The 22,970-nt window shown below is 41.2% G+C and overlaps 2 protein-coding genes across 2 annotated transcripts in view; both read right to left on the bottom strand.

Annotated features, from left to right (window-relative positions):
- Window positions 1-299: 299 nt before the first annotated feature.
- Window positions 300-4,186, bottom strand: LOC137319601 (mucin-22-like). The gene is made up of 6 exons (XM_067981699.1): window positions 3,916-4,186; window positions 3,060-3,144; window positions 2,636-2,928; window positions 1,955-2,039; window positions 1,531-1,823; window positions 300-571 (listed from the first exon to the last, which is right to left on the bottom strand). The coding sequence occupies exons 1-6, from the start codon at window positions 4,184-4,186 to the stop codon at window positions 300-302; spliced, it is 1,299 nt and encodes a 432-aa protein (XP_067837800.1).
- A 3,093-nt stretch (window positions 4,187-7,279) lies between these two features.
- LOC137319602 (uncharacterized) overlaps window positions 7,280-22,970 on the bottom strand; it is a 29,193-nt gene continuing 13,502 nt past the window's right edge. Inside the window, exons 5-6 of the mRNA XM_067981700.1 lie at window positions 20,872-21,139; window positions 7,280-7,788 (exon numbers count right to left, since the gene is read on the bottom strand). Of these exons, the coding sequence (XP_067837801.1) occupies window positions 7,280-7,788; window positions 20,872-21,139 (777 nt within the window). The remainder of the gene's footprint in view (window positions 7,789-20,871; window positions 21,140-22,970) is intronic.

Consider the following 22,970-nt stretch of genomic DNA (forward strand, 5'->3'; position numbering starts at 1 on the left):
AATATTTGCAGGGTTTCCAGAGATTCCACTATTATTTGCACGAGACCCAGAGGCAATATCAATCGTTATAGGGGGATCCAGAGACGGTGCAAATATTTACAGGGGATCCAGCGATGGTACTAATATCTATAGGGGATCTAGAGACGGTGCTAATATTTACAGGGGATCCAGTGACGGTACTAATATTTACAGGGGATCCAGAGCCGTTACTAATATTTACAGTGGATCCAGAGACAGCATTAATATTTGCAGGGTTTCCAGAGATTACACTATTATTTGCAAGATACCCAGAGACAATATCAATCGTTATCGGGGAATACAGAGACGGTGCTAATATTTACAGGGGATCCAGAGACGGTACTAATATCTACAGGGGATATAGAGACTGTGCTAATATTATAAAGGGATCCAGAGACGGTACTAATATTTACAGGGGATCCATAGACGGTATTAATATTTAAATTGGATCCAGAGAAAGTATTAATATTTGCCAGGTTTGCAGAGATTCCACTATTAGTTGCAAGAGACCCAGAGGCAATATCAATCGTTATAGGGGGATCCAGAGACGATACTAATCATTACAGGGATCCAGAGACGGCAAAAATATTTACAGGGATCCAGAGACAGTACTAATAATTACAGGGGATCCTGAGACAGTACCAATATTTACAGGTGATCCAGTGACGGTACTAATATTTACAGGAGATCCAGAGACAGTTCTACTATTTAAAAGGTATCCAGAGACGGTACTAATATTTACAGGGATCCAGAGACGGCAAAAATATTTACAGGGGATCCAGAGACGGTAATAATATTTACAGTGGATCCAGAGACAGTACTAATATTTACAGGGATCCAGAGACAGTACTAATAATTACAGGGGATCCAGAGACAGCACTAATAATTACAGAGAATCCAGTTACGGTACTAACATCTACAGGGGATCCAGAGATGGTACTAATATTTACAGGGGATCCAGACACGGTACCAATATTTACAGGGATCCAGAGACGGCACAAATATTTACAGGGGATCCAGAGATGGTACTAATATTTACAGGGGATCCAGACGCGGTACCAATATTTACAGGGATCCAGAGACGGCACAAATATTTACAGGGGATCCAGAGATGGTACTAATATTTACAGAGGATCCAGACGCGGTACCAATATTTACAGGGATCCAGAGACGCTACTGATATTTACAGGGGATTCAAAGACTGTACTAATATGTACAGGGGATCCAGAGACAGTACTCATATTTGCAGAGGATCCAGTGGCGGTACTAATATTTACAGGGGATCCAGAGACTGTACTAATATTTACAGCGGTACCAGAGACAGTACTAATATTTAAAGAGGATCCAGTGGCGGTACTAATATTTACAGGGGATCCAGAGACTGTACTAATATTTACAGCGGATCCAGACACGGTACTTATATTTACAGGGATCCAGAGACGGCACAAATATTTACAGGGGATCCAGAGACAGTACTAATATTTACAGTGGATCCAGAGACGGTACTAATACTTACAGGGGATCCAGAGACGGTAGTAATATTTACAGTGGATCCAGAGACAGTATTAATATTTGCAGGGGTACCAGAAACTGCATTAATATTTACAGGGGATCCAGAGACGGTACCAATATTTACCGGGGATCCAGAGACGGCACTAATATTTACATAGGATCCAGTGGCGGTACTGATATTTACAGAGGTACCAGAAACTGCATTAATATTTACAGGGGATCCAGAGACGGTACCAATATTTACCGGGGATCCAGAGACGGCACTAATATTTACATAGGATCCAGTGGCGGTACTGATATTTACAGGGGATCCAGAGTGGGTACTAATATTTACAGCGGATCCAGACACGGTACGAATATTTCCAGGGGATCCAGAGACGGTAATAATATTTACAGTGGATCCAGAGACAGTACTAATATTTACAGGGATCCAGAGACAGTACTAATAATTACAGGGGATCCAGAGACAGCACTAATAATTACAGAGAATCCAGTTACGGTACTAACATCTACAGGGGATCCAGAGATGGTACTAATATTTACAGGGGATCCAGACACGGTACCAATATTTACAGGGATCCAGAGACGGCACAAATATTTACAGGGGATCCAGAGATGGTACTAATATTTACAGGGGATCCAGACGCGGTACCAATATTTACAGGGATCCAGAGACGGCACAAATATTTACAGGGGATCCAGAGATGGTACTAATATTTACAGAGGATCCAGACGCGGTACCAATATTTACAGGGATCCAGAGACGCTACTGATATTTACAGGGGATTCAAAGACTGTACTAATATGTACAGGGGATCCAGAGACAGTACTCATATTTGCAGAGGATCCAGTGGCGGTACTAATATTTACAGGGGATCCAGAGACTGTACTAATATTTACAGCGGTACCAGAGACAGTACTAATATTTAAAGAGGATCCAGTGGCGGTACTAATATTTACAGGGGATCCAGAGACTGTACTAATATTTACAGCGGATCCAGACACGGTACTTATATTTACAGGGATCCAGAGACGGCACAAATATTTACAGGGGATCCAGAGACAGTACTAATATTTACAGTGGATCCAGAGACGGTACTAATACTTACAGGGGATCCAGAGACGGTAGTAATATTTACAGTGGATCCAGAGACAGTATTAATATTTGCAGGGGTACCAGAAACTGCATTAATATTTACAGGGGATCCAGAGACGGTACCAATATTTACCGGGGATCCAGAGACGGCACTAATATTTACATAGGATCCAGTGGCGGTACTGATATTTACAGAGGTACCAGAAACTGCATTAATATTTACAGGGGATCCAGAGACGGTACCAATATTTACCGGGGATCCAGAGACGGCACTAATATTTACATAGGATCCAGTGGCGGTACTGATATTTACAGGGGATCCAGAGTGGGTACTAATATTTACAGCGGATCCAGACACGGTACGAATATTTCCAGGGGATCCAGAGACGGTAATAATATTTACAGTGGATCCAGAGACAGTACTAATATTTACAGGGATCCAGAGACAGTACTAATAATTACAGGGGATCCAGAGACAGCACTAATAATTACAGAGAATCCAGTTACGGTACTAACATCTACAGGGGATCCAGAGATGGTACTAATATTTACAGGGGATCCAGACACGGTACCAATATTTACAGGGATCCAGAGACGGCACAAATATTTACAGGGGATCCAGAGATGGTACTAATATTTACAGGGGATCCAGACGCGGTACCAATATTTACAGGGATCCAGAGACGGCACAAATATTTACAGGGGATCCAGAGATGGTACTAATATTTACAGAGGATCCAGACGCGGTACCAATATTTACAGGGATCCAGAGACGCTACTGATATTTACAGGGGATTCAAAGACTGTACTAATATGTACAGGGGATCCAGAGACAGTACTCATATTTGCAGAGGATCCAGTGGCGGTACTAATATTTACAGGGGATCCAGAGACTGTACTAATATTTACAGCGGTACCAGAGACAGTACTAATATTTAAAGAGGATCCAGTGGCGGTACTAATATTTACAGGGGATCCAGAGACTGTACTAATATTTACAGCGGATCCAGACACGGTACTTATATTTACAGGGATCCAGAGACGGCACAAATATTTACAGGGGATCCAGAGACAGTACTAATATTTACAGTGGATCCAGAGACGGTACTAATACTTACAGGGGATCCAGAGACGGTAGTAATATTTACAGTGGATCCAGAGACAGTATTAATATTTGCAGGTTTTCACGAGATTGCACTATCATTTACAAGAGACCCAGAGACAATATCAATCGTTATTGGAGAATCCTGAGATGGTGCTAATATTTACAGGGGATCCAGAGACGGTACCAATATTTACAGGGGTTCCAGAGACGGCACTAACATTTACAGGGGATCCAGAGACGGCACGAATATTTACAGGGGTACCAGAAACTGCATTAATATTTACAGGGGATCCAGAGACGGTACCAATATTTACCGGGGATCCAGAGACGGCACTAATATTTACATAGGATCCAGTGGCGGTACTGATATTTACAGGGGATCCAGAGTGGGTACTAATATTTACAGCGGATGCAGACACGGTACGAATATTTCCAGGGATCCAGAGACGGCACATATATTTAGAGGGGATCCAGAGACAGTACTAATATTTACAGTGGATCCAGAGACGGTACTAATATTTACATGGGATCCAGAGACGGTAGTAATATTTACAGTGGATCCAGAGACAGTATTAATATTTGCAGGGTTTCACGAGATTCCACTATCATTTACAAGAGACCCAGAGACAATATTAATCGTTATTGGGGAATCCTGAGATGGTGCTAATATTTACAGGGGACCCAGAGACGGTACCAATATTTACAGGGGTTCCATAGACGACACTAAAATTTACAGGGGATCCAGAGACGGCACTAATATTTACAGGGGTACCAGAAACTGCAGTAATATTAACATGGGATCCAGAGACGGTACCAATATTTACAGGGGATGCAGAGACGGCACTAATATTTACAGGGGATCCAGAAACAGCACTCATATTTACAAAGGATCCAGAGACGGTCTGATATTTACAGGTGTTCCAGAGACGGTCTAATATTTACAAGGGATTCTGGAAACAGTACTATTTTTCACACGGGATTAAGTGACAGTTCAATTATTCACAGTGAATCCAGAGACGGTACTAATATGTACAGAGTTCCCGGAGAAATTACTAATAGTATCAGGGGGATCCAGAGTCAGTACTAATGGTTACAGTGGAGATCCAGAGATGTAACTAATCGTTACAAGGAATCTAGATACAGTGCCAATATTTACAGTAGATCCAGAGAATTTACTAATAGTATCAGGGTGATCCAGAGATAGTACTAATAGTTACAGGTTGACTCCAGAGATGTTGATATTTGCAGGGGTTCCACCGACAGTACTATTATTTACCGAGGATCCAGAGATGGTACTAATATTTACAGGGAGATCCAGAGACGTTTCTAATATTTACAAGGAATCTAGAGATGATACTAATATTTGCAGGGGGTCCTGAAATTGTACTAATATTGACAGGGGGTCCAGAAATGGTACTAATATTTTCAGAGCATCCAGAGATGGTATTAATACATGCAGGGGATCTAGAGATGGTGCTAACATTTACATGGGGACCCAGATAAAGTACTAATAGTTGCAGGGGATCCAGAGAGGGTAGTAACAGTTGCAGGGGATTCCAGAGTAGTTACTAATATTTACCGGGGAAGCAGAGATGGTACTAATATTTACAGTGGATCTGGAGACAGTACTGATAGTAACAGGGGGAAACAGGAACGTTGCTGATACTGACAGGGTTTCCAGAGACTGTACTAATATTTACAGTGGATCCAGAGTTGGTATTGATCGTAACGGGGGATCCAGAGATGGTATTAATAGCTACAAGGATCGAGAGGCAGTATTAATATTTACAGGAGATCCAGAGACGGTATGAATATTTACAGGGGATCCAGAAACGGTACTAATGTTTAGAGGTGATCTCGATACTGTATTAATATTTACAGTGTTCCATAGTCTGTTATATTTACAGACGGATCAAGATACGATATCAATATTTAAAGGGGATCCATAGTTGGTTCAGTATTTACAGAGGATCCAGAGACACTACTCATATTTACAGGGGATCCAGAGAGAGTACGAACATTTGCAGGGAATGCAGAGATGGTACTAATATTAACAGGCTTTACAGATATGGTACTAATATTTACTTGGAATCTAGAGATGGTGCTAATATTTTCAGGGGATCCGGAGAGGGTACTAATATTTACAGGGGATCCGGAGAGGGTACTAATATTTACACGGGATCTAGAGACGGTATTAATATTTGCAGGGGATCTAGAGATTGTTGTAATATTTGCAGGGGATCCGGAGATGGTACTAATATTTACAGGGGATCTAGAGACGGTGCTAATATTTACAGGGGATCCAGAGATGGTGCTAATATTTACAGGGGATCTCGAGATGGTACCAATATTTACAGGGGATCTAGTTATGGTGCTAATATTTACAGGGGATCTAGAGATGGTACTAATATTTACAGGGGATCTAGAGATGGTTATAATATCTGCAGGGGATCCAGCGACGGTATTAATATTTACAGGAGATCTGGAGATTGTACTAATATTTACAGGGGATCTAGAGACGGTCGTAATAATTGCAGGGGATCCAGAGACGGTATGAATATTTACAGGGATCTAGAGACGGTGCTAATATTTACAGGGGATCTAGAGATGGCAGTAATATTTGGAGTGGATCTGGAGATTGTTCTAATATTTGCAGGGGATCCAGAGACTGTACTAATATTTACAGGGGATCCAGAGACGGTACTAATATTTACAGGGGATCCAGAGACGCTAGTAATATTTACAGGGGATCCATAGACGGTACTAATATTTACAGGGAATCCAGAGATGGTACTAATATATACAGGGCATCTCGAGGCGGTTCTAATATTTACAGGGGATCCAGAGACGGCATCAATATTTACAGGGGATCTGGAGACCGTCTTAATATCTACAGGGGATCCAGAGACAGCACTAATATTTAAAGGGGATCCAGAGACGGTACTAATATTTACAGGGCATCCAGAGACGGTACTAATATTTACAGTGGATCCAGAGAGAGTATTAATATGTTCAGGTTTTCCAGAGATTCCACTATTATTTGCAAGAGACCCAGAGGCAATATCAATCGTTATAGGGGGATCGAGAGACGGTGCAAATATTTTCAGGGGATCCAGAGACAGTACTAACATTAACAGGGATCCAGAGACGCGAAAAATATTTACAGGGGATCCAGAGACTGTCCTAATATTTACAGTGGATCCAGAGACAGTATTAATATTTGCATGGTTTCCAGAGATTACACTATTATTTGCAAGAGACCCAGAGACAATATCAATCGTTGGAGGGGGATCCAGAGATGGTGCTAATATTTACAGGGGATCCAGAGACAGTACTAATATCTACAGGGGATCTAGAGACGGTACTAATATTTACTGGGGATCCAGAAACGGTGCAATTATTTACAGGGCTTCCAGAGGCAGTACAAATATTAACAGGGGATCCAGAAACGGTACTAATGTTTAGAGGTGATCTCGATACTGTATTAAAATTTACAGTGTTCCATAGTCTGTTATATTTACAGACGGATCAAGATACGATATCAATATTTAAAGGGGATCCATAGTTGGTTCAGTATTTACAGAGGATCCAGAGACACTACTCATATTTACAGGGGATCCAGAGAGGGTACGAACATTTGCAGGGAATGCAGAGATGGTACTAATATTAACAGGCTTTACAGATATGGTACTAATATTTACTTGGAATCTAGAGAAGGTGCTAATATTTTCAGGGGATCGAGAGTCGGCACTAATATTTACAGGGGATCCGGAGAGGGTACTAATATTTACACGGGATCTAGAGACGGTATTAATATTTACAGGGGATCTAGAGATTGTTGTAATATCTGCAGGGGATCCGGAGATGGTACTAATATTTACAGGGGATCCAGAGACGGTGCTAATATTTACAGGGGATCCAGAGATGGTGCTAATATTTACAGGGGATCTCGAGATGGTTCCAATATTTACAGGGGATCCAGTTATGGTGCTAATATTTACAGGGGATCTAGAGATGGTACTAATATTTACAGGGGATCTAGAGATGGTTATAATATCTGCAGGGGATCCAGCGACGGTATTAATATTTACAGGAGATCTGGAGATGGTACTAATATTTACAGGGGATCTAGAGACGGTCGTAATAATTGCAGGGGATCCAGAGACGGTATGAATATTTACAGGGATCTAGAGACGGTGCTAATATTTACAGGGGATCGAGAGATGGCAGTAATATTTGCAGCGAATCTGGAGATTGTTCTAATATTTGCAGGGGATCCAGAGACTGTACTAATATTTACAGGGGATCCAGAGACGGTACTAATATTTACAGGGGATCCAGAGACGCTAGTAATATTTACAGGCGATCCAGAGACGGTACTAATATTTACAGGGAATCCAGAGATGGTACTAATATATACAGGGCATCTCGAGGCGGTTCTAATATTTACAGGGGATCCAGAGACGGCATCAATATTTACAGGGGATCTGGAGACCGTCTAAATATCTACAGGGGATCCAGAGACTGTGCTATTATTTACAGGGGATACAGTGACGGTACTAATATGTACAGGGGATCCAGAGACAGCACTAATATTTAAAGGGGATCCAGAGACGGTAATGATATTCATAGGGCATCCAGAGACGGTAGTAATATTTACAGTGGATCCAGAGAGAGTATTAATATGTTCAGGTTTTCCAGAGATTCCACTATTATTTGCAAGAGACCCAGAGGCAATATCCATCGTCATAGGGGGATCGAGAGACGGTGCAAATATTTTAAGGGGATCCAGAGACAGTACTAACATTAACAGGGATCCAGAGACGCGAAAAATATTTACAGGGGATCCAGAGACGGTCCTAATATTTACAGTGGATCCAGAGACAGTATTAATATTTGCATGGTTTCCAGAGATTACACTATTATTTGCAAGAGATCCAGAGACAATATCAATCGTTGAAGGGGGATCCAGAGATGGTGCTAATATTTACAGGGGATCCAGAGACAGAACTAATATCTACAGGGGATCTAGAGACGGTACTAATATTTACTGGGGATCCAGAAACGGTGCTATTATTTACAGGGCTTCCAGAGGCAGTACAAATATTAACAGGGGATCCAGAGACGGCACTAATATTTACAGGGGATGCTAAGACAGTACTAATAGTTACAGGGAATCCAGAGACAGTACTAATAATTATCGGGGATCCAGAGACTGTACTAATATTTACAGGGATCCAGAGACTGTACTAATATTTAAAGGGGATCCAGAGACAGTGCAAATATTTACAGGGGATCCAGTGACTGAACTAATATTTACAGGGGATCCGGAGACGGTACGAATATTTACAGGGGTTCCAGAGACAGTACTAACATTAACAGGGATCCAGAGACGCGAAAAATATTTACAGGGGGTCCAGAGACGGTCCTAATATTTACAGTGGATCCAGAGACAGTATTAATATTTGCATGGTTTCCAGAGATTACATTATTATTTGCAAGAGACCCAGAGACAATATCAATCGTTGGAGGGGGGTCCAGAGATGGTGCTAATATTTACAGGGGATCCAGAGACAGTACTAATATCTACAGGGGATCTAGAGACGGTACTAATATTTACTGGGGATCCAGAAACGGTGCAATTATTTACAGGGCTTCCAGAGGCAGTACAAATATTAACAGGAGATCCAGAAACGGTACTAATGTTTAGAGGTGATCTCGATACTGTATTAATATTTACATTGTTCCATAGTCTGTAATATTTACCGACGGATCAAGATACGATATCAATATTTAAAGGGGATCCATAGTTGGTTCAGTATTTACAGAGGATCCAGAGACACTACTCATATTTACACGGGATCTAGAGACGGTATTAATATTTACAGGGGATCTAGAGATTGTTGTAATATCTGCAGGGGATCCGGAGATGGTACTAATATTTACAGGGGATCTAGAGACGGTGCTAATATTTACTGGGGATCCAGAGATGGTGCTAATATTTACAGGGGATCTCGAGATGGTACCAATATTTACAGGGGACCTAGAGATGGTTATAATATCTGCAGGGGATCCAGCGACGGTATTAATATTTACAGGAGATCTGGAGATGGTACTAATATTTACAGGGGATCTAGAGACGGTCGTAATAATTGCAGGGGATCCAGAGACGGTATGAATATTTACAGGGATCTAGAGACGGTGCTAATATTTACAGGCGATCTAGAGATGGCAGTAATATTTGCAGTGGATCTGGAGATTGTTCTAATATTTGCAGGGGATCCAGAGACGGTACTAATATTTACAGGGAATCCAGAGATGGTACTAATATATACAGGGCATCTCGAGGCGGTTCTAATATTTACAGGGGATCCAGAGACGGCATCAATATTTACAGGGGATCTGGAGACCGTCTTAATATCTACAGGGGATCCAGAGACTGTGCTATTATTTACAGGGAATCCAGTGACGGTACTAATATGTACAGGGGATCCAGAGACAGCACTAATATTTAAAGGGGATCCAGAGACGGTACTAATATTTACAGGGCATCCAGAGACGGTACTAATATTTACAGTGGATCCAGAGAGAGTATTAATATGTTCAGGTTTTCCAGAGATTCCACTATTATTTGCAAGAGACCCAGAGGCAATATCAATCGTTATAGGGGGATCGAGAGACGGTGCAAATATTTTCAGGGGATCCAGAGACAGTACTAACATTAACAGGGATCCAGAGACGCGAAAAATATTTACAGGGGATCCAGAGACGGTCCTAATATTTACAGTGGATCCAGAGACATTATTAATATTTGCATGGTTTCCAGAGATTACACTATTATTTGCAAGAGACCCAGAGACAATATCAATCGTTGGAGGGGGATCCAGAGATGGTGCTAATATTTACAGGGGATCCAGAGACAGTACTAATATCTACAGGGGATCTAGAGACGGTACTAATATTTACTGGGGATCCAGAAACGGTGCAATTATTTACAGGGCTTCCAGAGGCAGTACAAATATTAACAGGGGATCCAGAGACGGCACTAATATTTACAGGGGATGCTAAGACAGTACTAATAGTTACAGGGAATCCAGAGACAGTACTAATAATTATCGGGGATCCAGAGACAGTGCAAATATTTACAGGGGATCCAGTGACTGAACTAATAATTACAGGGGACCCGGAGACGGTACTAATATTTACAGGGGATCCAGTGACAACACTAATATTTAGAGGGGATCCAGAGACAGTACTAATATTTAATGGGGATCCAGAGACGGTACTAATATTTACAGGCGATCCAGACACGGTACTAAAATTTACATTTGATCCAGAGACAGTATTAATATTTGCAGGGTTTCCAGAGATTCCACTATTATTTACAAGAGACCCAGAGACAATATCAATCGTTATCGGGGCATCCAGAGATGGTGCTAATATTTACAGGTGATCCAGAGACAGTACTAATATTTACAGTGGATCCAGAAATGGTCCAAATATTTACAGGGCTTCCAGAGGCGGTACCAATATTTACAGAGGATCCAGAGACGGCACGAATATTTACAGGGAATCCAGAGACTGTACTGATATTTACAGTGCATCCTAAAACAGTACTAACATTTACAGGCAATCCAGAGACAGTACTAATAATTACAAGGGATCCAGAGACTGTACTATTATTTACAGGGATCCAGAGACTGCACCAATATTTCAAGGGTATCCAGATTCTGTACCAGTATTTACATGGGATCCAGAGACTGTACTAATATTTACAGGGGATCCAGAGACAGTACTCATAATTACAGGGGATGCAGAGACTGTACTAATATTTACAGGGATCCAGAGACTGTACTAATATTTAAAGGGATCCAGATTCTGCATTAATATTTACAGGGGATCCAGAGACAGTACTAATAATATGTACAGGGGATCCAGTCACTATTTGCAGGGTTTCCAGAGATTACACTATTATTTGCAATAGACCCAGAGACAATATCAATCGTTTTTGAGAGATCCAGAGATGGTGCTAATATTTACAGGGGATCCAGAGACAGTGCTAATATCTACAGGGGATCTAGAGACGGTAGTAATATTTACAGGGAATCCAGAGACTGTACTAATATTTACAGGGGATCCGAAGACAGTACTAATAGTTGCAGGGAATCCAGAGACAGTACTAATAATTATAGGGGATCCAGAGACTGTACTAGTATTTACAGGGATCCAGAGACTGTACTAATATTTAAAGGGATCCAGATTCTGCATTAATATTTACAGGGGATCCAGAGACAGTAGTAATATTTACAGTGGATCCAGAGTCAGTGCTAATATTTACAGGGGATCCAAGGACAGTATTAATATTAACAGGGGATCCAGAGACAGTACTAATATTTACAGGGCTCCAGTGACGGTACTAATATGTACAGGGGATGCAGAGACAGTACTAATATTTACAGTGGATCCAGAGACGGAACGAATATTTACAGGGGATCCAGACACGGTACTAATATTTACAGTGGATCCAGAGACAGTATTAATATTTGCAGGGTTTCCAGAGATTCCACTATTATTTGCAAGAGACCCAGAGGCAATATCAATCGTTGTAGTGGGATCCAGAGACGGTGCAAATATTTACAGGGGATCCAGAGACGGTACTAATATTTAGAGGGCATCCAGACACCGTATTAATATTAAAAGGGATCCAGAGACGGGAAAATATTTACAGGGGATACAGAGACAGTACTAATATCTACAGGGGATCTAGAGACGGTACTAATATTTACAGGTGATCCAGAAACGGTCCTAATATTCACAGGGCTTCCAAAGGCGGTACCAATATTTACAGAGGATCCAGAGATGGCACGAATATTTACAGGGGATCCAGAGACGGTACTAATATTTACAGTGGATCCAGAGACGGCACCAATATTTACAGGGGTTCTCGAGACAGTACTAATATTTACAGTGAATCCAGAGACTGTACTACTTTTACAGGGGATCCAAAAACAGCACTAATATTTACAGGCAATCCAGAGACCGTACTCATAATTACAGGGGATCCAGAGACTGTACTATTATTTACAGGGATCCAGAGACTGTACTAATATTTAAAGGGGATCCAGATTCTGTACTAGTATTTACATGGGATCCAGAGACTGTACTAATATTTGCAGGGGATCCAGAGACAGTACTAACAATTACAGGGGATGCAGAGACTGTCCTAATATTTACAGGGGATCCAAAGTCAGCAGTAATATTTGCAGGGGATCCAGAGACAGTACTAATATTTACAGGGGATCCAAGGACAGTACTAATATTAACAGGGGATCCAGAGACAGTACTAATATTTACAGGGGTTCCAGTGACGGTACTAATCTAGAGTCATAGAGTTATACAGCACGGATAGCGGCCCTTCGGCCCATCGTGTCCGCGCCGGCCATCAGCCCTGTCTACTCTAATCCCATATTCCAGCATTTGGTCCGTAGCCTTGTATGCTATGGCATTTCAAGTGCTCATCCAAATGCTTCTTGAATGTTGTGAGGGTTCCTGCCTCCACAACCCTTTCAGGCAGTGAGATCCAGACTCCAACCACCCTCTGGGTGAAAAAGTTCTTTCTCAAATCCCCTCTAAACCTCCCGCCTTTTACGTTGAATCTATGTCCCCTTGTTGTAGAACCCTCAACGAAGGGAAAAAGCTCCTTAGTATCCATCCTATCTGTGCCCCTCATAATTTTGTACACCTCAATCATGTCCCCCCTCAGCCTTCTCTGCTCCAAGGAAAACAAACCCAATCTTCCCAGTCTCTCTTCATAGCTGAAGCGCTCCAGCCCTGGTAACATCCTGGTGAATCTCCTCTGCACCCTCTCCAAAGCGATCACATCCTTCCTGTAGTGTGGCGACCAGAACTGCACACAGTACTCCAGCTGTGGCCTAACCAGTGTTTTATACAGCTCCATCATAACCTCCTTGCTCTTATATTCTATGCCTCGGCTAATAAAGGCAAGTATCCCATATGCCTTCTTTACCACCTTATCTACCTGTTCCGCCGCCTTCAGGGATCTGTGAACTTGCACACCAAGATCCCTCTGACCCTCTGTCTTGCCTAGGGTCCTCCCATTCATTGTGTATTCCCTTGCCTCGTTAGTCCCTCCAAATTGGATCACCTCGCACTTTTCCGGGTTAAATTCCATTTGCCACTGTTCCGCCCATCTGAACAACCCATCTATATCGTCCTGCAGACTGAGGCTATCCTCCTCGCTATTTACCACACTACCAATTTTTGTATCAGCAGCGAACTTACTGATCATACCTTTTACATTCATATCCAAGTCATTAATGTCGACCACAAACAGCAAGGGACCCAGAGACAGTACCAATATTTACGGGGATCCAGAGACGTTACCAATATTTACAGTGGATCCAGAGAGTGGATTAATATTTGCAAGGTTTCCAGAGATTCTACTATTATTTGCAAGAGACCAAGAGGCAATATCAATCGTTATGGCGGGATCCAGAGACGGTGCAAATATTTACAGGGGATCCAGGGACGGACCTAATATTTACATGGGTTCCAGACACAGTATTAATATTTAAAGGGATCCAGAGACGGGAAAATATTTACAGGGGATTCTGAGACGGTCCTAATATTTACAGTGGATCCAGAGACAGTATTAATATTTGCAGGGTTTCCGAGATTACAATATTATTTGCAAGGGACCAAGAGACAATATCAATCGTTATAGGGGGATCCAGAGATGGTGCCAATATTTACAGGGGATCCAGAGACATTACTAATATCTACAGGAGATCTAGAGACGGTACTAATATTTACAGGGGATCCAGAAACTGTGCTCATATTTACAGGGCTTCCAGAGGCGGTACCAATATTTACAGGGGATCCAGAGACGGCACTAATATTTATAGGGGAACCAGAGACGGTACCAATATTTTCAGGGGATCCAGAGACGGCACTAATATTTACAGGGGATCTAGAGACAGCACTAATATTTACAGGGAATCCAGAGACAGTACGAATATTTACAGTGGATCCTGAGACAGTACTAATAGTTACAGGGAATCCAGAGACAGTACTAATAATTATAGGGGATCCAGAGACTGTACTAATATTTACAGGGATCCAGAGACTGTACTACTATTTAAAGGGGATCGAGATTCTGTACTAATATTTACAGAGGATCCAGAGGCTGTACTAATATTTACAGGGGATCCAGAGACAGTACTAATAATTACGGGGGATCCAGAGACTGTACTAATATTTAGAGGAGATCCTAAGACAGTACTAATAGTTGCAGGGAATCCAGAGACAGTACGAATAATTATAGGGGATCCAGAGACTGTACTAATATTTACAGGGATCCAGAGACTGTACTGATATTTAAAGGGGATCCAGATTCTGTACTAATATTTACAGGGGATCCAGAGACTGTACTAATAGTTGCAGGGAATCCCTAGACAGTACTAATAATTATAGGGGATCCAGAGACTGTACTAATATTTAGAGGGAATCCAAAGACAGTAGTAATATTTACAGGGGCTCCAGAGACAGTGCTAATATTTACAGGGGATCCAGTGACAGTACTAATATGTACAGGGGATGCAGAGACAGTACTAATATTTACAGGGGATCCAGAGACGGTAGTAATATTTACAGGGGATCCAGAGACGGTACTAATATTTACAGTGGATCCAGAGAGAGTATTAATATTTGCAGGCTTTCCAAGAGCTTCCACTATTATATGCAAGAGACCCTGAGGCAATATCAATCGTTATAGGGGGATCCAGAGACGGTGCAAATATTTACAGGGGATCCAGAGACGGTACGAATATTTAAAGGGGATCCAGACATCGTATGAATATTTAATGGGATCCAGAGACGGGAAAAATATTTACAGGGGATCCAGAGACGGAATTAATACTTACAGTGGATCCATAGACAGTATTAATATTTGCAGGGTTTCCGAGATTACAATATTATTTGCAAGAGACCCAGAGACAATATCAATCGTTATAGGGGGATCCAGAGATGGTGCTAATATTTACAGGGGATCCAGAGACATTACTAATATCTACAGGAGATCTAGAGACGGTACTAATATTTGCAGGGGATCCAGAAACTGTGCTCATATTTACAGGGCTTCCAGAGGCGATACCAATATTTACAGGGGAACCAGAGACGGCACTAATATTTATAGGGGAACCAGAGACGGTACCAATATTTTCAGGGGATCCAGAGACGGCACTAATATTTACAGGGGATCTAGAGACAGCACTAATATTTACAGGGAATCCAGAGACAGTACGAATATTTACAGTGGATCCTGAGACAGTACTAATAGTTACCGGGAATCCAGAGACAGTACTAATAATTATAGGGGATCCAGAGAGTGTACTAATATTTACAGGGATCCAGATACTGTACTAATATTTAAAGGGGATCCAGATTCTGTACTAATATTTACAGGGGATCCAGAGGCTGTACTAATATTTACAGGGATACAGAGACAGTAGTAATATTTACAGGGGATCCAGAGACATTACTAATATTTACATGGGATCCATGGACACTACTAACATTAACAGGGGATCCAGAGACAGTACTAATATTTGCAGGGGATCCAGAGACTGTACCAATATTTACAGGGGATCTAGAGACGGTACTAATATTTACAGGGGATCCAGAAACGATCCTAATATTTACAGGGCTTCCAGAGGCGGTACCAATATATACAGAGCATCCAGAGACGGCACTAATATTTACAGGGGATCCAGAGACGGTACTAATATTTACAGTGGATCCAGAGCCGGCACCAATATTTAGAGGGGATCTAGAGACTGTACTAATATTTACAGGGGATTCAAAAACAGTACTAATATTTACAGGCAATCCAGAGACAGTACTAATAATTACAGGGGATCCAGAGACTGTACTATTATTTACAGGGATCCAGAGACTGTACTAATATTTGCAGGGGATCCAGAGACATTACTCATAATTACAGGGGATCCAGAGACTGTCCTAATATTTACAGGGGATCCAAATTCAGCAGTGATATTTGCAGAGGATCCAGAGACAGTATAATATTTACAGGGGATCCAAGGACAGTACTAATATTAATAGGGGATCCAGAGACAGTACTAATATTTACAGGGGATCCAGTGACGGTACTAATATGTTCAGGGGATCCAGAGACAGTACTAATATTTACGGGGGATCCAGAGACGGTACCAATATTTACAGTGGATCCAGAGAGAGGATTAATATTTGCAAGGTTTCCAGAGATTCCACTATATTTGCAAGAGACCCAGAGGCAATATCAATCGTGATAGGGGGATCCAGAGACGGTGCAAATATTTACAGGGGATCCAGGGACGGTACTAATATTTACATGGGTTCCAGACACAGTATTAATATTTAAAGGGATCCAGAGACGGGAAAAATATTTACAGGGGATCCAGAGACGGTCCTAATATTTACATTGGATCCAGAGACAGTATTGATATTTGCAGGGTTTCCAGAGATTACACTATTATTTGCAAGAGACGCAGTAACAATATCAATTGTTATAGGGGGATCCAGAGATGGTGCTAATATTTACAGGGGATCCAGAGACAGTGCTAATATCTACAGGGGATCGAGAGACGGTACTAATATTTACAGGGAATCCAGAGACTGTACTAATATTTAGAGGAGATCCTAAGACAGTACTAATAGTTGCAGGGAATCCAGAGACAGCACTAATAATTATAGGGGATCCAGAGACTGCACTAATATTTACAGGGATCCAGAGACTGTACTAATATTTAAAGGGGATCCAGATTCTGTACTAATATTTACAGGGGATCCAGAGACTGTACTAATAGTTGCAGGGAATCCAGAGACAGTACTAATAATTTTAGGGTATCCAGAGACTGTACTAATATTTAGAGGGTTCCAGAGACTGTACTAATATTTAAGGGGGATCCAGATTCTGTACTAATATTTACAGGGGATCCAGAGACTGTACTAATATTTACAGGGGATCCAGAGACAGTACTAATAATTACAGGGGATCCATAGACTGTACTAATATTTACAGGGAATCCAAAGACAGTAGTAATATTTACAGGGGCTCCAGAGACAGTGCTAATATTTACAGGGGATCCAGTGACGGTACTAATATGTACAGGGGATGCAGAGACAGTACTAATATTTACAGGGGATCCAGAGACGGTACTAATATTTACAGGGGATCCAGAGACGGTACTAATATTTACAGTGGATCCAGAGAGTGTATTAATATTTGCAGGCTTTCCAAGAGATTCCACTATTATTTGCAAGATACCCAGAGGCAATATCAATCGTTGTAGGGGGATGCGGAGACCTTGCAAATATTTACAGGGGATCCAGAGACGGTACGAATATTTGAAGGGGATCCAGACACCGTATTAATATTTAATGGGATCCAGAGACGGAATTAATACTTACAGTGGATCCAGAGACAGTATTAATATTTGCAGGGTTTCCGAGATTACAATATTATTTGCAAGACACCCAGAGACAATATCAATCGTTATAGGGGGATCCAGAGATGGTGCTAATATTTACAGGGGATCCAGAGACAGTACTAATATCTACAGGAGATCTAGAGACGGTACTAATATTTACAGGGGATCCAGAAACGGTGCTCATATTTACAGGGCTTCCAGAGGCGGTACCAATATTTACAGGGGATCCAGAGACGGCACTAATATTTATAGGAGAACCAGAGACGGTACCAATATTTTCAGGGGATCCAGAGATGGCAGTAATATTTACAGGGGATCTAGAGACAGCACTAATATTTACAGGGAATCCAGAGACAGTACGAATATTTACAGTGGATCCTGAGACAGTACTAATAGTTACAGGGAATCCAGAGACAGTACTAATAATAATAATGAATCCAGAGACTGTACTAATATTTACAGGGATCCAGAGACTGTACTAATATTTAAAGGGGATCCCGATTCTGTACTAATATTTACAGGGGATCCAGAGGCTGTACTAATATTTACAGGGGATCCAGAGACAGTACGAATAATTACAGGGGATCCAGAGACTGTACTAATATTTACAGGGATACAAAGACAGTAGTAATATTTACAGGGGATCCAGAGACATTACTAATATTTACAGGGGATCCAAGGACAGTACTAACATTAACAGGGGACCCAGAGACAGTACTAATATTTACAGGGGATCCAGTGGCGGTACTAATATGTACAGGGGATGCAGATCTGTACTAATATTTACAGGGATCCAGAGACTGTACGAATATTTAAAGGGGATCCAGATACTGTACTAATATTTGCAGGGGATCCAGAGACTGTACTGATATTTACAGGGGATCTAGAGACGGTACTAATATTTACAGGGGATCCAGAAACGATCCTAATATTTACAGGGCTTCCAGAGGCGGTACCAATATATACAGAGCATCCAGAGACGGCACTAATATTTACAGGGGATCCAGAGACGGTACTATATTTACATTGGATCCAGAGATGGCACCAATATTTACAGGGGATCTAGAGACAGTACTAATATTTACAGTGAATCCAGAGACTGTACTAATATTTAAAGGGGATCCAAAAACAGTACTAATATTTACAGGCATTCCAGAGACAGTACTAATAATTATAGGGGATCCAGAGACTGTACTATTATTTACAGGGATCCAGAGACTGTACTAATATTTAAAGGGGATCCAGATTCTGTACTAGTATTTACATGGGATCCAGAGACTGTACTAATATTTGCAGGGGATCCAGAGACAGTACTCATAATTACAGGGGATCCAGAGACTGTCCGAATATTTACTGGGGATCCAAAGTCAGCAGTGATATTTGCAGGGGATCCAGAGACAGTAGTAATATTTACAGGGGATCCATGGACGGTACTAATATTTACATGGGTTCCAGACACAGTATTAATATTTAAAGGGATCCAGAGACGGGAAAAAACATTTACAGGGTATCCAGAGACGGTACTAATATTTACAGTGGATCCAGAGACAGTATTGATATTTGCAGGGTTTCCAGAGATTACACTATTATTTGCAAGAGACCCAGAAACAATATCAATTGTTATAGGGGGATCCAGAGATGGTGCTAATTTTTACAGGGGATCCAGAGACAGTGCTAATATCTACAGGGGATCTAGAGACGGTACTAATATTTACAGGGATCCAGAGACTGTACGAATATTTAAAGGGGATCCAGATTCTGTACTAATATTTACAGGGGATCCAGAGACTGTACTAAAAGTTGCAGGGAATCCAGAGACAGTACTAATAATTATCGGGGATCCAGAGACTGTACTAATATTTAGAGGGTTACAGAGACTGTACTAATATTTAAAGGGGATCCAGATTCTGTACTAATATTTACAGGGGATCCAGAGACTGTACTAATATTTACAGGGGATCCAGTGACAGTACTAATAATTACAGGGGATCCAGAGACTGTACTAATATTTACAGGGGATCCAAAGACAGTAGTAATATTTACAGGGGATCCAGAGACAGTGCTAATATTTACAGGGGATCCAGTGACGGTACTAATATGTACAGGGGATGCAGAGACAGTACTAATATTCACAGGCGATCCAGAGACGGTACTAATATTTACAGGGGATCCAGAGACGGTACTAATATTTACAGTGGATCCAGAGAGAGTATTAATATTTGCAGGCTTTCCAAGAGATACCACTGTTATTTGCAAGAGACCCAGAGGCAATATCAATCGTTATAGGGGGATCCAGAGACGGTGCAAATATTTACAGGGGATCCAGAGACGGTACTAATATTTAAAGGGGATCCAGACACCGTATTAATATTTAATGTGATCCAGAGACGGAATTAATATTTACAGTGGATCCAGAGACAGTATTAATATTTGCAGGGTTTCCGAGATTACAATATTATTTGCAAGAGACCCAGAGACAATATCAATCGTTATAGGGGGATCCATGATGGTGCTAATATTTAAAGGGGATCCAGAGACAGTACTAATATCTACAGGGGATCTAGAGACGTTGTTAATATTTACAGGGGATCCAGAAACGGTGCTAATATTTACAGGACATCAAGAGGCGGTACCAATATTTACAGGGGATCCAGAGACAGCACTAATATTTATAGGGGATCCAGAGACGGTACCAATATTTTCAGGGGATCCAGAGACGGCACTAATATTTAAGGGGGATCTAGAGACAGCACTAATATTTACAGGGAATCCAGAGACAGTACGAATATTTACAGTGGATCCTGAGACAGTATTAATAGTTACAGGGAATCCAGAGACAGTACTAATAATTATTGGGGATCCAGAGTCTGTACTAATATTTACAGGGATCCAGAGACTGTACTAATATTTAAAGGGGATCCAGATTATGTACTAATATTTACAGGGGATCCAGAGGCTGTACTAATATTTACAGGGGATCCAGAGACAGTACAATAATTACAGGGGATCCAGAGACTGTACTAATATTTACAGGGATACAAAGACAGTAGTAATATTTACAGGGGATCCAGAGACATTACTAATATTTACAGGGGATCCAAGGACAGTACTAAAATTAACAGGGGATCCAGAGACAGTACTAATATTTACAGGGTATCCAGTGACGGTACTAATATGTACAGGGGATGCAGATCTGTACTAATATTTACAGGGATCCAGAGACTGTACTAATATTTAAAGGGGATCCAGATACTGTACTAATATTTGCAGGGGATCCAGAGACTGTACTAATATTTACAGGGGATCAAGAGACAGTACTAATAATTAAAGGGGTTCCAGATACTGTGCTAATATTTACTGGGGATCCACCGACAGCAGTAATATTTTAAAGGAATCCAGAGACAGTAGTAATATTTACAGGGGATCCAAGGACAGTACTAACATTAACAGGGGATCCAGAGACAGTACTAATATTTGCAGGGGATCCAGAGACGGTACTAATATGTACAGGGGATCCAGAGACGGTACTAATATTTACAGTGGATCCAGAGACAGTATTAATATTTTCCGGGTTTCCAGAGATTCCACTATTATTTGCAAGAGACCCAGAGGCAATATCAATCGTGAGAGGGGGATCCAGAGACGGGGCAAATATTTACAGGGGATCCAGAAACGGTACTAATATCCACAGGGGATCTCGAGACGGTACCAATATTTACAGGGATTCCAGAGACGGTACCAATATTTCCAGGGGATCCGGAGATGGTGCTAATATTTACAGGGGATCCAGACACTGTACTAATATTTACAGGGAACCAGAGACGGGAAAAATATTTACAGGGGATCCAGAGACGGTACTAATATTTACAGTGGATCCAGAGACAGTATTAATATTTGCAGGGTTTCCAGAGATTACACTATTATTTGCAAGAGACCCAGAGACAATATCAATCGTTATAGGGGCATCCAGAGATGGTGCTAATATTTACAGGGGATCCAGAGACAGCACTGATATCTACAGGGGATCTGGAGACGGTACTAATATTTACAGGGGATACAGAAACGGTGCTAATATTTACAGGGCTTCCAGAGGCGGTACCAATATTTACAGGGTATCCAGAGACGGCACTAATATTTACAGGGGATCTATAGACAGTACTAATATTTACAGGGAATCCAGAGACTGTACTAATATTTCCAGGGGATCCGAAGAAAGTACTAATATTTACCGGGAATCCAGAGACAGTACTAATAATTACAGGGGATCCAGAGACTGTACTAATATTTACAGGGATCCAGAGACTGAACTAATGTTTAAAGGGGATCCAGATTATGTACTAATATTTACATGTGATCCAGAGACTGTACTAATACTTACAGGGGATCCAGAGACAGTACTAATAATTACAGGGGATCCAGAGACTGTACTAATATTTACAGGGTATCCAAGGACAGTACTAATATTAACAGGGGATCCAGAGACAGTTCTAATTTTTAAAGGGGATCCAGTGACGGTACTAATATTTACAGGGGATCCAGACACGGTACTAATATTTATAGTGGATCCAGAGACGCCACCAATATTTACAGGGGATCTAGAGACAGTACTAATATTTACAGTGAATCCAGAGACTTTACTAATATTTACAGGGGATCCAAAAACAGTACTAATATTTACAGGCAATCCAGAGACAGTACTAATAATTACAGGGGATCCAGAGTCTGTGCTAAT

The sequence above is a fragment of the Heptranchias perlo genome, unplaced genomic scaffold (genome assembly GCF_035084215.1).
Source record: "Heptranchias perlo isolate sHepPer1 unplaced genomic scaffold, sHepPer1.hap1 HAP1_SCAFFOLD_88, whole genome shotgun sequence".
NCBI lineage: Eukaryota > Metazoa > Chordata > Chondrichthyes > Hexanchiformes > Hexanchidae > Heptranchias > Heptranchias perlo.

What these genes read in the sequence shown, in the direction of transcription:
- LOC137319601 (XM_067981699.1), bottom strand. Translation starts at nt 4,186, where the DNA reads ATGTGCCGTCTCTGGATCCCTGGAAATATTCGTACCGTGTCTGCATCC. An exon ending in CGTCTCTGGATCCCCTGTAA is followed by an intron (nt 2,040 to 2,635) that starts GTATTAGTACCG and finishes GATCCCCTGTAG; the next exon opens with ATGTTAGTACCGTAACTGGA. An exon ending in CGTCTCTGGATCCCCTGTAA is followed by an intron (nt 572 to 1,530) that starts GTATTAGTACCG and finishes TGTAATGATTAG; the next exon opens with TATCGTCTCTGGATCCCCCT.